Source organism: Gorilla gorilla, chromosome 7 (assembly GCF_029281585.2).
Source record: "Gorilla gorilla gorilla isolate KB3781 chromosome 7, NHGRI_mGorGor1-v2.1_pri, whole genome shotgun sequence".
NCBI lineage: Eukaryota > Metazoa > Chordata > Mammalia > Primates > Hominidae > Gorilla > Gorilla gorilla.
This window is the reverse complement of record NC_073231.2, coordinates 150,641,266-150,657,421: the sequence shown is the minus strand read 5'-3', so window position 1 is coordinate 150,657,421 and position 16,156 is coordinate 150,641,266. Positions and strand designations below refer to the sequence as shown.

General features: G+C 55.0%; 1 protein-coding gene across 10 annotated transcripts; it reads right to left on the bottom strand.

Annotated features, from left to right (window-relative positions):
* Nucleotides 1-665: 665 nt before the first annotated feature.
* On the bottom strand, nt 666-12,085 carry ZNF517 (zinc finger protein 517). 10 transcript variants are annotated; one of them, XR_010134847.1, is made up of 6 exons: nt 11,464-12,085; nt 8,013-8,090; nt 7,192-7,318; nt 6,721-6,834; nt 2,472-3,767; nt 666-830 (listed from the first exon to the last, which is right to left on the bottom strand). XR_010134847.1 is itself a non-coding variant. In XM_063708947.1 (5 exons), the coding sequence occupies exons 2-5, from the start codon at nt 8,043-8,045 to the stop codon at nt 2,563-2,565; spliced, it is 1,479 nt and encodes a 492-aa protein (XP_063565017.1). In that variant the 5' UTR covers nt 8,046-8,090; nt 11,464-12,085; the 3' UTR covers nt 852-2,562. The 10 variants fall into 10 exon arrangements, 6 of the variants coding, with proteins under 6 accessions (XP_055204594.1, XP_063565017.1, XP_063565019.1 ...); XR_010134846.1 differs by lacking the exon at nt 666-830 and adding an exon at nt 852-1,715 and having other exon boundaries at nt 12,023-12,082; XR_008667755.2 differs by having other exon boundaries at nt 8,013-12,085.
* Nucleotides 12,086-16,156: the final 4,071 nt, after the last annotated feature.

Here is a 16,156-nt window from a genome sequence, read left to right as displayed (position 1 = left end):
CGGACTGCAGCTGGGCCGGGCATGCCATGACCTGCTTCCACCTTGGGTGCCGACGTCTGGATGAGAGGAACATGGTGGCGCCTGAAAAATCTGGAGACACCAGAAACCCTGGATCCCCAAAGGAAGTGTTATTCCCGCTGTCCGTGCTGTGGGTGTGAAGGTGCGTGCTGCACATCCCGGTTTCCAGCACGGGACAAAGACTCAGAGAGGCACCTGCCAGGAGTCTCAGGTGATGGAACCCAGTGGCGGGCATGTGGGCAGCTGCCCCAGGTGGAAGGGATCGTGGCACAGCTCTTGGTTCCCCAGGTGGAAGGGATCGTGGCACAGCTCTTGGTTCCCCAGGCTGGCCCTGACCTTCGTGCTTTCCTGCCCATGGCCCAGACTTCCGACCTCCATGTTGGGGATGCTCAGGGACAACCCTTCAGCCTCCCCCACCATGTCCCGGCTACTGCCCAGGATTCTTGTTCTCTGGAGGGTGGATCCAGCCCTCCCCATCTTGGTGCCCTACCAGGGCCAGGCTTCCCATGGCTCTTTCTGCAGCCCCTGGCACAGACTGTGGGGTGCACAGCCCGGGGAGCAGTGGGCCTTGGAGGGGCCAGGTCTGCATGTTCCCACCCCCATCATGGAGTTTGACACACCAGTGGGCAGGTAACTCAATTCCCCCTCACCTTCTCTTCATCTGTTAGGGGTGACAAGGTGCTCCCAGTGGGGCCAAGAGGATGCAGCACCCCCACCGGCTACCCTTCCAGCCACACCCTTCTCTCCTGGCCCACCTTCTGAGCTGGCAGGGCTTCCTTCCTGGCTTCTGCTGGGCAGTGTATTAGGGTCCTCTAGAGAGACAAAACCAATAATGGAGTTTAGGAGAGGGGATTTTTATTTGTTTGAGACAGAGTCTTGCCCTGTGACCCAGGCTGGAGTGCAGTGGCTCGATCTCGGCTCACTGCAACCTCTACCTCCCAGGTCGAAGTGATTCTCCTGCTTCAGCCTCCCAAGTAGCTGGGATTACAGGCACCCAGCACCACACCCAGCTACTTTTTGTATTTTTAGTAGAGACGGGGGTCTCACCATGTTGGCCAGGCTGGTCTCGAACTCCTGACCTCAGGTGATCCGCCTACCTCTGCCTCCCAAAATGCTGAGATTACAGGCAAGAGCTACCACACCTGGCCAGGAGAGGGGATTTATTAGGGGAACTGGCCCACACACTTATGGAGGCTGAGAAGTCCTCCCATAGGCTGTCTGCAAGCTGGAGACCTAGAGAAGCTGTTAGTGAGGCTCAGTCCAGGTAAGGTGGTTGAACCAAGGAAGCCAGTGGTGTAACTCTCATTCTAAGGCTGACTGGCCGAGAGCCCTGGGAGGCCTCTGTGGCAAGCCTGAGTCCAAAGGCCGAAGAACCTGGAGTCCTGATGTCCAAGGGCAGGAGATGGGTGTCTCCCTCCAGAAAAGAGAATTTGCTTCTCTTCTCCCTTTGTGTTCCATCTGGGCCCCCAACCAAGTGGATGTGCCTGCCCACGCTGAGGGCAGATCTTCACTGAGTCCACTGAAAACATCCTCACACACTCAAAAACAATGCTTCACCAGCTGCCAGGTGCAGTGTGTGTGCCTTAGTCCCAGCTACTCAGGAGGCTAAGGTGGGAGAAACGCTTGAGTCTGGGAGCTGGAGGCTGCAGTAAGCCATGATTCTGCCATTGCACTCCAGGCTGGCTGACAGAGAGATCCTGCGTCAAAAAAAGAGACGGATAGATAGATAGAGCTCCACCAGCCATCTAGGCTTTTTTTTTTTTTTAAACAGGGTGTCACTCTGTCAACCAGGTTGGAGTGCCGTGGTGCTATCATAGCTCACTGCAGCCTTGACTTCCCAGGCTCAACCCATCCTCCCACCTCAGCCTCCTGAGTAGCTGGGACTACAGCCTACAGGCACAGGCCACAATACCTGGCTTATTTTTAAATTTTTTGTAGAGAAGTTTTACCATGTTGCCCAAGCTGGTCTCAAACTCCTGGGCTTAAGCAAACCTCCCACCTCAGCCTCCCAAAGTGATGGGATTACAGGCAGGAGACATGGCAGCCAGCTAAGGCACCTTGTATCCTGTTAGTCGGCTTTACACCACCTGAAATTGACCGCCACACGGGGCCTGGTGCTAAGGCCTGGCTGTGCCCAATGGTTCTGCACGAAGACCCGGGCCGGCCTGTGGGGAGCTCAGCTGCATATGGCCGGCCTGTGGGAAGCTCAGCTGCATATGCGTCTATGGCGTCCCCTGTGCCCTGCTCTTTGGGGACTGAGCATAGCTGCCCCTCCCTCCCTCCCTTCTGCCCGCTCCTGGACATTTCCGGAAGGTCCCAGGAAATGGTGGCTGATAGTGGTTCCTGAGGCCACACCACGGGCTGCCTGGTGCCCTTTCCCTCCCCAGTGCCCGGCTGGAGCAAGAAGCCGAGCTCCTGATGGGAGCTGGCCCTTTCTTTAGACTTTGCTTCACCTTCAGGACGTGGGGTTCTGAATTTCTGCGCTAGGGCCCCGCCGGTTTGGGTGGGCTTCCAGCGTGAATCCTCGGCCTGTCGTCCCCGTCATCAGGAAGCCCAACAGGGCGCCCGCCTGCCCTCTGTGTCCTCCCCGCGCTCGCGGCCGTGCACCTTCTGGTGCTGGATGAGGGTGGACAGCCGGCTGCAGGCCCTCCCGCAGGCGCGGCATCGGTATGGCCTCTCGCCGCTGTGGAGCCGGTAGTGCTCGTTCAGCGTGTAGCTCCTGCGGAACGCCTTGCCGCACTCGGTGCACGCGAAGGGCTTCTCCTTGGTGTGGATCTTCTGGTGCAGAGTGAGGTTGGACTTGCGACCGAAGGCCTTGCCGCACTCCGCGCACTCGAACGGCTTCTCGCCCGTGTGTAGGCGCAGGTGCAGCAGCAGCAGGGAGTTGTGTCGGAACGGCCTCCCGCACACCGGGCACTCGTGGGGCGGGTCCCCCGCCTGGGGCCTCTGCGCAGCTCCGAGCAGGGCGCCCTGCCCCGCGCCGCCGTCCTGGGCGCCCTCCTGCGCGTGCAGCCGGTGGTGCTTCAGGAGCGAGGACCCTCGGATGAAGCGCTGCCCACACCGCAGGCACCGGTAGGGCCGCTCCCCGCTGTGGATGCGGCCGTGCTCGTTGAGGGTGAACCTGCGGCAGAACGCCTTGCCGCACTCGGTGCACGCGAAGGGCTTCTCCCCGGTGTGGAACTTCTGGTGCTGCAGCAGCCGGGAGCTGCGGCTGAAGGCCTTGCCGCACTCGCCGCATGCGTAGGGCCGCTCGCGGGTGTGGACGCGGTGGTGGGCAGCCAGCTGCGTGCTCTGCCGGAAGGCCTTCCCGCACTCGCCGCACTGGAACGGCTTCTCCTCAGTGTGGATCAGCTGGTGCCGCAGCAGGATGGAGCTTTGCTTGAAGGCCTTCCCGCACTCTGTGCACTGGAAGGGCTTGGCGCCGGTGTGGATGATCTGGTGCCTGAGAAGCAGCGAGTTGTATCTGAACGCCTTGCCGCACACGCACCTGTAGCGCGGGGCTGAGCTCCCCACAGGCCGACCCAGGTCTTCCTGCAGAACCCTTGGGGAGGCGCTGTGCTCCCAAGCCCGGGGGTGGGTGGGTTTATCTGACCCGTCCTCAGGACCGCCATGCGGGTGGGGTGGTGCAGGGTGCCCCCCCGCAGGGTGCCCCCAGGGGAGGCACCCCCACACGGTGCCCGGCAGTCCTGCCTGCCTGGAGAGCTTTCTCTGCAGAGGAGACTCCATGATCCCAGCCTCCATCCTGGAATCTGAGAGAAGGAACAGAAAACGGAAGGATGATCCAGCCTCTACACTCACAAAGGAACTTATTGTTTGAAGACATAACCTTTTTATTCCCAAGTCTTCCCCCAACACCCAGCTTCACTGAGGTAGAAATGACAAATAAAACTTGTATACAGGAGGCTGAGGCAGGAGAATTGCGTGAACCCAGAGACAGAGGTTGTAGTGAGCCGAGATCGAGCCATTGCACTCCAGCCTGGGCGAAAGAGTGAGACTGTCTTAAAACAAAACTTGTATATATTTTTGGTGTACAACATGATTCAATAAACACCTACACTGTGAAATCATACCACAATCAAGTGAAGACAGAGTCTTTGTTAGACGTGTAGGGAGGTTTGAGAAATTATTGCCAGAGGTTTCAAAATCAGGGTTTCAGGCCAGGTCCAGTGGCTCACGCCTCTAATCTCAGCACTTTGGGAGGCCGAGGTGGGCCGATCACCTGAGGTCAGGAGTTCAAAACCAGCTTGGCCAACACGGTGAAACCCCATCTCTACTAAAAATACAAAAATTATCTGTGTGCGGTGGCGAGCGCCTGCAGTTGCAGCTACTCAGGAGGCTGAGGCAGGAGAATCGCTTGAACCCAAGAGGTGGAGGTTGCAGTGAGCCAAGACCGCACCACTGCACTCCAGCCTGGGCAACAAAAGCAAAACTCCGTCTCAAAAAAATAATAAAAATAAAAATAAAATAAAATCAGGGTTCAGGTGAGAAGGGAATAAAAAGGCTAATAATGGCTCCAGCACTGTGGGAGGCTAGCTCAAGGGGAGCCCATAGGAGAGGCCCAAGGTCTGGCAGGGAAGACAGGCCAGGCATGAGGTGCAAGTTGCACCTCACCCCACAGCCACATTCTTTACTCCTCTCTCCTTCAGAGTTCACCCACAGTTCCTGCACTCAGCAAACATGTCTGGGCCGGTGTGTAGAGCAGGTGCCTGCGCAGACCTCCGGGACTGGGGGCCTCCTCCCCAGCTCAAGGTTCTTTCTGCAGCCTCCACTGCCCTGAGCTCAGTCCCTGGCACATGGGCCATAGGGAACCAGGAAACCAAAGCAACCTGTGGGCAAGCAAGCCTCCCAAGTGCCAAGGCAAGAGACCGAGGGCACAAGCTGTTCCAGTGTAATAAAGAAAATAAATAAAATAAGAATAGTTATGCTAGAAATAGATCATAGATATGATGATATATGAATAGTATTAGTCATCAGCTTGTAGCATTACTCTTTATTCTAATATTATAATAATCTCTGTTCTGGCCAGGCGCGGTGGCTCACGCCTGTAATCCCAGCACTCTGGGAGGCCGAGGCGGCCGATCACAAGGTCAGGAGATCGAGACCATCTTGGCTAACATGGTGAAACCTCGTCTCTATTAAAAATACAAAAAAAAAAATTGGCCAGGCGTGGTGGTGGGCGTCTGTAGTCCCAGCTACTCGGGAGGCTGAGGCAGAAGAATGGCGTGAACCCGGGAGGTGGAGCTTGCAGTGAGCCAAGAACGCGCCAGCCTGGGCCAAAGTGCGAGACTCCATCTCAAAAAAAAAAATAATGGCCAGGCACGTTGGCTCACGCCTGTAATCCCAGCACTCTGGGAGGCAAAGGCGGCGGATCACAAGATCAGGAGATCGAGACCATCCTGGCTCACACGGTGAAACCTCGTCTCTACTAAAAATACAAAAAATTAGCCGGGCATGGTGGCGGGCGCCTGTAGTCCCAGCTACTTGGGAGGCTGAGGCAGGAGAATGGCGTGAACCCGGGAGGCGGAGCTTGCAGTGAGCTGAGATCGCGCCACTGCACTCCAGCCTGGGCGACAGAGCAAGACTCCATCTCAAAAATAATAATAATAATAATCTCTGTTCTACAATTATAACCTAGGAAAAACCAGGCCATACAGAGATATGAGCTGAAGGGACACAGTGAGAAGTGACCAGAAGACAAGAGTGTGAGCCTCTGTCACGCCCGGACAGGGCCACTAGAGGGCTCCTTGGTCTAGCGGTAACGCCAGCGCCTGGGAAGACGCCCGTTACTTAGTTGACCTTGGTCTAGCAGTAACCCCAGTGCCTGGGAAGGCACTAGTTAACATAGCAGACCTGGAAAGGGAGTCTTCCTTTCCCCAGGGTAGTTAGAGAAGACTCTGCTCCACCACCTCTTGTGGAAGGCCTGACATCAGTCAAACTCGCCCACAGCCATGCTGAGGCCTGACCGTCTCCCTGTGATGCTGTGTTTCAGCGGTCATGCTCCTGTTTCACTTTCATGTTCCACCCTGTACACCTGGCTCTGCCTTCTAGACAGCAGTAACAGAATTAGTGAAAGTACTAAAAATCATTAAAATGCATAGAAGAAATAATGGCGTAAGCTGTCCTGTCTCTTTCTCCGCCTCGGCTGTCAAACAGGGAAGGACCCCCTGTCCGGTGAACACGTGACTCACATGACCTTATCAATCACTGGAAATGACTCACACTCTTTACCCTGCCCCTTTTGCCTCGTATCCAATAAATAACAGCGCAGCCAGGCATTCAGGACCACTACCGGTCTTCACACCTCAGTGGCAGTGGTCCCCCAGGCCCAGCTGTCTTTTCTTCTATCTCTTTGTCTTGTGTCTTTATTTCTATGATCTCTCGTCTCTGCACACGAGGAGAAAAACCCACAGACCCTGCAGGGCTGGTCCCTACACAACCCAAGGGTAATGGCCACTGTGCGCACAGACCCGGCCCCTGACACCTTGGCGACACCAAAATGGAAAACTCACGCACTTGGGTCTTCCTGCCTAAGTTAGTTTTGACCTTAGACCTACAAGCAAGGCAGTTAGTAGGAAATCTGGCCCTGTTGTGAGGAGCTAAACACACACACCTCCCACTGTGGAAGAAGGGACCTGCAGAGCTGCCCGGAGGCCAGGCCACACTGGCAGCACATGACACGCCCTGCGGGTGCTTTGTACTCACCTGTGCACAGGCTGGCTTTGGCCACGCTCTGTTCAGCCACCTGCAGAATCAAGGCCCCTGGCTCCTCTCCTTGCTCCAATAGGGAGATCAGTGCTGGTTTGGCAACAAGAAAGCCTAAGCTCAGAGAAGGAAAGCAGCATGTATCAGTACAAGAGGGAGAAGGGACGCCCGGGTGCCTGGCTGGAGGCCATCAGGGCACAGAGTGCTTGGAGTGGGTCAGGAACATTCACTATCCCAGAAGGGGGCAGCTAGGTGGCCAGGGGGAGATGGGGGGCCTGCCCCAGGAGAGAAGCCTCAGGCAGGCTGACACTGGCAGTGGGTGCCCAACAGGAAGCAGAGAGGGGCTCCTTGGGGAGCCTCCAGCTTCCCCTCAAAAATGTGTCAGACCTTGAATCTGCAATGGAACCAACTTCCTTTGAAGCTAACACAGACGCACCTCCCAGCCCCAGGACCAAAGGCAGAAGCCCTCACCTAGTGAGGCCAGGTTCCCATAGTTCTCCAGCATCACGTCCCTGTAGAGTGCCTGCTGGTCGGGGGCCAGGCAACTCCACTCTATCCTTGTGAAGTACACGGCCACATCCTCGAACACAACCGCCTCCTGCAACCACATACTCTGCTATCCAGGCAGTCAAGGGCTCGGTGAGAACCCAGCAGATGAGAAACATTTGCATGATCTGCTAGAGGCCTCTCTCCTTGCTGCCCACTGCTGCATCCACAGGGCCCAGCAGAGAAAGGGCAGCCCAACACCCCCCGAGTGAGCGGCCTCATTCTCAGCAGAAGCCCCAGAGAGGAAGAGGGAAAAACTGAACTTGGGGGAGGGAGAGAGATTTACCAGGAAGGGGGTCCCAACCTTGGCCTCGCCCTCTCCACAGGCTATCAGGGATTTGGGGAAGGAGCACCTGCACTGTGGGGAGCATCCCCACCCTCTGGGTCTCAATTTCTAACACCAGCAGTGAGTCAGCATCAGGAGCGGGAGGATGGGCTGACCATTCACACCAGGGAAGGAGGCAGGCACTGGGGAAGGACAGGGACCCTGCCCTCAATGGCTGACCATAGAAGCTCAGGGGCCAGAGGAGGCCGCAGGAAGCCCACTTCTGCCCAAAGGCTGGAAGGATTTGGCAGAGCCATGTGTGAGGCCTGGCCACAGAGCAAGGAGGCTGTCCTCGGCTTGCAGACTCCATCCTGTGACGTGGGTGGGTGTGAGGCAAACTGTAAGGTTCTCAGGGCTGAAAAGCTGAGGCTAGGGGCGAAGCAGTCTCCTGGGGCAATGGACAGGCTCAGGGGATGCTCACCTGAGGTCCAGGCATCGGGAGTGCCATCGCCATTCCAGGGTACCTCTGTGGAGGAGCAGATGCTACAGACAGTGAATTCTGAGGGAACATAGAGCCATGAGTGGAAAGAGCCCAGGCCTAAGGCCCTCCAGCCCCCCAGAAGGCCCCTCCAGATCCAGAAGGGAGCAGGAGAGGGTAAAGTGCTGGGGCAATCACATCAGCCGCCTCCTTCACGTCCCAAGGAGAAGCTGTATCCAAGCTTCTCCATGGGAACACCCACTCCTTCCAATGTTTTCTGGCTCTCACCTTGCTGGGAGGCCTTCTGTGACCACCCTTTTTAAAACTGCCACCTCCCCTCCTGCCTGGGAATTCCTTATCCTCGCTCCTTGCTTTATTTTTCTCCATAGCACTATGCCATCTGAAATACGACAAGTTAACTTCCTTGCTCCTTATCTGCCTTCCCCAATTAGACAAGGCCTCTGGTCTGTACCCCTAGGGCCTGAGGAAGGGCTTGGCACACAGCATGTGCTCAGAAAGGATTTATGAAATGAACAAAGCGTGACTGGTTAGAGCAAAATTATTGTTTTGTTTTGTTTGAGACGGGGTCTCGCTCTGTCGCCCAGGCTGGAGTTGGTGGTGTGATCTTGGTTCACTGCAACCTCTGCCTCCTGGGCTTAAGATTTCCTCCCAGGATGGCCAAGGTTGCACCATTGCACTCCGGCCTGGGCAACATTGCTCATTATGAAATGAACAATGGGTGATTCTGCAACCAATAAAACCATGTTGTGGGAACATCAGAAAACATTCTTGCATTTTACTACATGAAACAAGCAGACTGTAAGCAGAAAAATAAAGCTGGTAGCATAAAACCCTAGCTCTCTCTGCGTCGTAGAATTATGAGTGGTTCCTCTTTTTCTCCTATTTTGCTTTCCTTTTTTTGAGACAGGGTCTCAATGTGTGACCCAGGCTGGAGCGCAGTGGTGTGATCTCAGCTCACTGCAGCCTCAACTTCCTGGGCTCAAGCAATCCTCCCACCTCAGCCTCCTGAGTAGCTGGAACTACAGGCGCATGCCACCACACCCCGCTAATTTTTAAAAGTTTTTATTATTGATGAGGTCTTACTATGTTGCCCGGGCTGGTCTTGAACTCCTGGACCCAAGTGATCTCTTGCCTCGGTCTCCCAAAGTGCTGGGATTACAGGTGTGAGCCACCACACCCAGCCTCTTTCTATCTTTCTAATTTAACACTTTTTTGGCCAGGTGCGGTGGAGACAAAGACCATCCCGGCTAATACGGTGAAACCCCATCTCCACTAAAAATACAAAAAATTAGCCGGGCATGGTGGCAGGCACCTGTAGTCCCAGCTACTAGGGAGGCTGAGGCAGGAGAATGGCGTGAACCTGGGAGGCGGAGCTTGCAGTGAGCCGAGATCGCGCCACCGCACTCCAGCCTGGGTGACAGAGTGAGACTCCGACAACTCGCTCTTGTTGCCCAGGTGGGAGTGCAATGGTGCAACCTTGGTCATCCTGGGAGGATCCCTTAAGCCCAGGAGGCAGAGGTTGCAGTGAACCGAGATCATGCCACCAACTCCAGCCTGGGCGACAGAGTGAGACTCTGTCTCAAAGAAAACAAAACAATAATTTTGCTCTAAGCAGACGTATACAGAGTAGGCATGAGGCCCTGGTCTCCTCACTCTTCCCTTCAACAGACACTTGAGCTCTTGTGTTTGGGTGAAGGTCTCCGGGGCTATCCATTTCTGTAGAGCTGGAGCCCTCTAAGTAGCTGCCACTTTGTAAAGAGATGTTTCCCGTTAGGCATCAGTTAACAAAAAGCATGTGTTTGGAGGCCAGGCACGGTGACTCATGCCTGTAATTCCAGCACTTTAGGAGGCCGATGAGGGCGGATCATTTGAAGTCAGGAGTTCGTGACCAGCCTGGCCAACATGGTGAAACCCTGTCTCTACTAAAAATACAAAAATTAGCCGGACATGGTGGCACGCACCTGTAATCCCAGCTACTTGGGAGGCTGAGGCAGGAGAACTGCTTGAGTAGACAGAGGTTGCAGTGAGCCAAGTTTGCCCCGCTGCACTCCAGCCTGGGCGACAGAGTGAGGCTCTCTCTCAAATAAAAATAAAGAGTGTGTTTAGAGGCAGGAGGGCTGCTTGGTCACAATGCTATGAAGTGACATTTGGCAGCAGAGCCCTTTTGACATGTTAGGGTACGAAGGGCGATGGGGGTGGATCAGACAGATTCGTGAATCACCCCTGCACAGAGGGCACAGACTGCAAACGCATGGAAGAGCAGGGCCACACCACCCCCACCCAGCCCCCACTCACTGTCTGTCCAGGGCAGTCTGTGGCAGGACCCACCTGGGCCACTGCGATGGCCACACGTGTTGTCCTCACCCCAACAAGGCAACCAGAGTATCTCAGGGTATGAGGCTGCCAGAAGACTTGACCCCCGACCCCTCAACACATACCACCCTCCACTCTGGTAAGAACTGCAACCCAGGACTAGGGTAGGACTTGGGCTAGGAGGGGTAAGTTACTGCTGCTTTGTGTTTGCTCATGTCTAGGGAGTGCATGTCCTCAGGGAGGGGCTACCTGGTTAGAGGGGAAAAAAACCTGCTTTTAGTTCTATCTTCGGAATTAGGAAGTAAACCTTCAATCAGATTAAACAGCACTGAGCTAAAAATAATCGAGCAGTGATATGATGACAACAGATCAAGCTGTTGCTGAGACAGAAAATGTCAAGGGGTTGGAGGGTGCTAATTTTAGATGAAGGACCACCAAGAAATGTTACTGGGGGAAGTCACATTTAACTGGGGTCTGGAAGACTAGGAGGGGTCACCTCCTTCCATACGTAGAATAAGCCCTGTTCCTCGGGGACCTGGGGCACCGCGCTCACTACGCCGCAGCCATGCCAGCCTTCTCTCTGTTCCCCCGCCTGGGAGTTTCTCCTCAGGGATCTGTGGCTGCTTCTCTCCTCCAGCAGGTTTCAGTTCAAATGTTAACTCTTTTTTGTTGTTGCTGTTGTTTGACACGGAGTCTCCCTCTGTTGCCCAGCCTGGAGAGCAGTGGCGCGATCTCGGCTCACTGCAAGCTCCGCCTCCCGGGTTCAGGCCATTCTCCTGCCTCAGCCTCCCGAGTAGCTGGGACTGCAGGCGCCCGCCACCACGCCCGGCTAATTTTTTGTACTTTTACTAGAGACGGGGTTTCACCGTGTTAGCTAGGACGGTCTCGATCTCCTGACCTCGTGATCCGCCCGCCTCGGCCTCCCAAAGTGCTGGGATTACAGGCGTGAGCCATTGCGCACGGCCAAATGTTAACTCTTTACAGAGCCTCCCCTGACCGCCAAGGCTACCCTAACCCCCTAACTCTCACAATTTTATTTCCTTGGTTTATTCTGTGCGTGGCCCTTGTCAAAACCAGAAGTTATTTTGCTGCGTTATTGCTTGTTACACTAACGCCTCACCTCTATTACAATTCACGCTCCTGGAGGCGAGGAGTGCTGTTCGCTCACGGCGGGGTCCCCAGCACCGGAACGTTCACAGTTAAATACCCAACAGCTATTTACTGTTGGTCCAATAAATGCCCCAACCCGGGGGAGGGGGCAAAACTGCGCGGGGTAAATGAACGCCGCGGGAAACGGCGTCCGCCGGGGAGCGACGCTGCGGGGAAGAGCCCGCCATCGGACGGAAGCGAGGGGCAGAGCCTGGTCCTCCCCGGAGCAGCCCCACCTCGCCAGGCCTCCCCGCCTGCAGCCTCATCTCTGCGCAACCGTCCGGCTCGGCGGAGCGGGTCTCGGGGGCCCGGCCGCACGCCCCCGACCACAGCCAGCATGGACCGGGGCGCAGGGCCCTCCGCCCCGATAAGGGTTCGGAACCCAAGGCGAGCGGAGGCGACAGTGCCGGCTGCGGGTCCGCTCCCTGCCGAGCTCCGCGCGCCCACTGCGGGGGCTACAGCCTCCACCAGGCCGGGCTCGGAGGACCGCGCCCCTCCCAGTGCCCGCCCCGCGGCCGCGGCCGACTCACCCTCGGCCGCCGGGACAGCGCGGGGAGGAGCGCACGGCGCCCGGCTCTCAGGCTCCGGTTCCTTCCCCGCCCCCGGAAACGGCCGCTGCGCCGCTCTGGGAGGCCTGGAGGACCGCGCGCCTCGATGGCGCTCGCGTCTAGACGGCTTCTAGCCCCTGCGGCGCGGCGGTCGCCAGGGCCCCAGCTAGGGGCGCGCCTGGGGGATTCCGGGCGAGACCGGGTATCAGTCCCAGGCCCGACGGGCGCGGAAGGGCGTCGACGTTCTCGGCGCTCCCTTTCCCCCGGGATCGGAGGCAGCGAACGTTCATCCCTTGCGCCCACTCCCTGCCCCCGGGTGGCCTGCGGGGGTTGGGGAGCACGCTGCGGGATCGACTCCCGGACCCGCAGGAACGGCGGAGCAGGGGCGTCCGGCCAGGGTCAGTCTCTTATATAAATTTATGACATTGTTTAGTATGACTTTTTTTTTTTTTTTTTTTTTGAGCCTGAGTCTCGCTCTTGTTCCCCAGGCTGGAATGCAGTGGTGTGATCTTGGCTCACTGCAACCTCCGCCTCTCAGGTTCAAGCGATTCTCCTATCTCAGCCTCCGAAGTAGCTGGGACTACAGCTACTACAGCTACTACTACTAATTTTTGTATTTTTAGTAGAGACGGGGTTTAACCATGTTGCCCGGGCTGATCTCGGACTCCTGATCTCAGGTGACCCGCCCGCCTCGGCCTCCCAAAGTGCTGGGATTACAGGCATGAGCTACCGCACCGGGCCAGCTTCTGGGATCTTGAAGTGTCTTTGCTGCTCCCTCTGATCACTCTCAGACCACCTCTCCTGTCTGCACCCAAGGGTGGCCATTCTGACTTCTAACAGCCCTGTGACTTTTGTAAACATTTGTATGCTCTTTGTATTTACTAAATTAATCCTCATGGTAATACTATCAAAATACTACTGTTCCCATACTAAAATGAGGAGAGCATAGTGTCCCTGTTATTTGCCAAGGTCTAGTCTCTTTTTTTGAGACGGAGTTTCACTGTTGTTGCCCAGGCTGGAGTGCAATGGCGCCATCTTGGCTCAACATTATCTCCACTTCCCAGGTTCAGGTGATTCTCCTGCGGCAGCCTCCCGAGCAGCTGGGATTACAGGCATGCGCCACCACGCCCGGCTAATTTTGTATTTTTAGTAAGGAGGGGGTTACTCCATGTTGGTCAGGCTGGTCTCTAACTCCCGACCTCAGATGATCTGCCAGCCTCGACCTCCCAAAGTGCTGGGATTACAGGCGTGAGCCACTGTGCCTGGCCAAGGTCTCGTCTCTTAAGTAACAGAGCTGGGATCCAACCCACAGACCTGGCTCCAAGTCACATATTCTTTTTTAAAAATTTTTAATAATTTAATTTTTTTCAAGTCACATATTCTTTAGCCACTAAACTGTGTTGTGAAACCATCATGCAAGTGGGAGGAACAGTTCAATATATGAAACTCGGTGTTTCCCGAGTTCCCACTCACCTCCACACACACTTTAGAGATGGTTTCACACACACTCTAGATTTTCAGATCCTCTGAATTGCAACCAGACCCTGGGAGGAGGAATGAGGATCAAAGAAGGTAAGGGACTCATCCAGAGCCACAGCTGGTTGGGAGCCGAGTCAGATTTGAACACAAGACAGACCAGGAACCATCATTTTCTTCCTTTTCACAAGGACAGGAGAAACCAGGTGAGGAGGGTGACATTTGTCTAAGTAGGCTTAGCCCAGCACTCCACTATGGGTGGTGCTAAACTTGTATGATGTCTACATAGATCCTTGTCCCAGGACTGGATGCCCCTAGGTTCCTCAGATTGTTTGGGGGACCAAGGGTGTCTCCTGCATTCACACTGCTGACAGCGGATTTGCTCAGGAGTGAGGCACAGGCTGGGCAGGACAGAGGCACTCTTCAGCAGGAGGGAATTGTGGGTACTTGCTGTGTCCTGACAGCCACAACCATCTTTGGGGGAGGGATCATGACTCCCCTCAGGGCCATGGCACATAATTTCAGACAATATGGGTATTGTGGTGAACTTGGATGTCCAAAAATTGTATGTAAATCCTGTGCTATTCTCTCATTGTAAAAGGATGCCAAAACTTCAACTATTTAATCACACATGTGAAGGGGTGGGTTGCCCCTCCACACCTGTGGGTGTTTCTCGTAAGGTGGAACGAGAGACTTGGAAAAGAAAAAGACACAGAGACAAAGTATAGAGAAAGAAATAAGGGGACCCGGGGAACCAGCGTTCAGCATATGGAGGGTCCCGCCAGCCTCTGAGTTCCCTTAGTATTTATTCATCATTCGTGGGTGTTTCTCCGAGAGGGGGATGTGTCAGGGTCACAAGACAATAGTGGGGAGAGGGTCAGCAGACAAACACGTGAACAAAGGTCTTTGCATCATAGACAAGGTAAAGGATTAAGTGCTGTGCTTTTAGATATGCATACACATAAACATCTCAATGCTTTACAAAGCAGTATTGCTGCCCGCATGTCCCACCTCCAGCCCTAAGGCGGTTCTTCCCTATTTCAGTAGATGGAACGTACAATCGGGTTTTATACAGAGACATTCCATTGCCCAGGGACGGGCAGGAGACAGATGCCTTCCTCTTGTCTCAACTGCAAGAGGCATGCCTTCCTCTTATACTAATCCTCCTCAGCACAGACCCTTTACGGGTGTCGGGCTGGGGGACGGTCAGGTCTTTCCCTTCCCACGAGGCCATATTTCAGACTATCACATGGGGAGAAACCTTGGACAATACCTGGCTTTCCTAGGCAGAGGTCCCTGTGGCCTTCCGCAGTGTTTGTGTCCCTGGGTACTTGAGATTAGGGAGTGGTGATGACTCTTAAGGAGCATGCTGCCTTCAAGCATCTGTTTAACAAAGCACATCTTGCACCGCCCTTAATCCATTTAACCCTGAGTTGACACAGCGCAAGTTTCAGAGAGCAGGGGGTTGGGGGTAAGGTTATAGATTAACAGAATCTCAAGGCAGAAGAATTTTTCTTAGTACAGAACAAAATGGAGTCTCCTATGTCTACTTCTTTCTACACAGACACAGTGACAATCTGATCTCTCTTGCTTTCCCCACACACGTGGGGTCCCAGAGAATGTTCACCCACGGCTTTATGTCAGGTTGACATGACGTATCCAAGCCACATAGACGGCAGGGGTCATGGAGATTTAGCACTCACTAACCCGTTGTGCTTCACAATACAGCACCTTAACCCCTCTCAGAAAAATTCTAACACGCACCTCCAAGCTGTCCCCAAGCATGTGCAATCTCCATCCTCCCAACCACCCCACCTCTTCCTGCTGGCATTGGTCCCTGGGGTCTCCCCTCACCCACTCCTGAATGGGTAACAGGGGCTCCTATGGACTACCCCACCCCTGAGGCACTGAAAGCACATGGGAAAACTATCTCAGAGAATCTTGTTGGAAATACCTTTTCAGAAGACATAGCTCCAGAATTATAAGACACTAAATTAGAAAAGCAGTGTGCATGAGGCGGGGCATGGTGGCTCACACCTGTAATCCCAGCACTTTGGGAGGCCAAGGCGGGTGGATCACGAGGTCAGGAGTTCAAGACCAGCCTGCCCAAAATGGTGAAACCCCGTCTCTACTAAAAATACAAAAAATTAGCTGGGCGCAGTGGCAGGCGCCTGTAATCCCAGCTACTCGGGAGGTTGAGGCAGGAGAATCCCTAGAACTCGGTGGGCAGAAGTTGCAGTGAGTCGAGATCGCGCCACTGCACTCCAGCCTGGGCAACAGAGTGAGACTCCATCTCAGAAAAAAAGAAAAGAAAAGCAGTGTGCATGAAAAGTACTTAGATCAGTCCCTGGCCCATAAAAAGTGCCTAGCATTGGCCAGGCACAGTAGCTCATGCCTGTAATCCCAGCACTTTGGGAGGCCAAGGCAGGTGGATCACCTAAGGTCAGGAGTTCAAGACCAGCCTGACCAATATGGTGAAACACCGTCTCTACTAAAAAATACAAAAATTAGCTGGGCATGGTGGTGTGCACCTATAGTCCCAGCTACTCGGGAGGCTGAGACAGGAGAATCGCTTGAACCCGGGAGGCGGAGGTTGCAGTGAGCCCCGATCACACCATTGCACTCCAGCCTGGGCAACAA

Coding starts and splice junctions, on each gene's coding strand:
- ZNF517 (XM_019032063.4), bottom strand. CDS start 8,102: ATGTTCCCTCAGAATTCACTGTCTGTAGCATCTGCTCCTCCACAGAGG. Junction 7,319..8,012: donor TCCCGATGCCTGGACCTCAG/GTGAGCATCCCC, acceptor ATGTGGTTGCAG/GAGGCGGTTGTGTTCGAGGA. Junction 6,835..7,191: donor TGGGAACCTGGCCTCACTAG/GTGAGGGCTTCT, acceptor CTCTGAGCTTAG/GCTTTCTTGTTGCCAAACCA.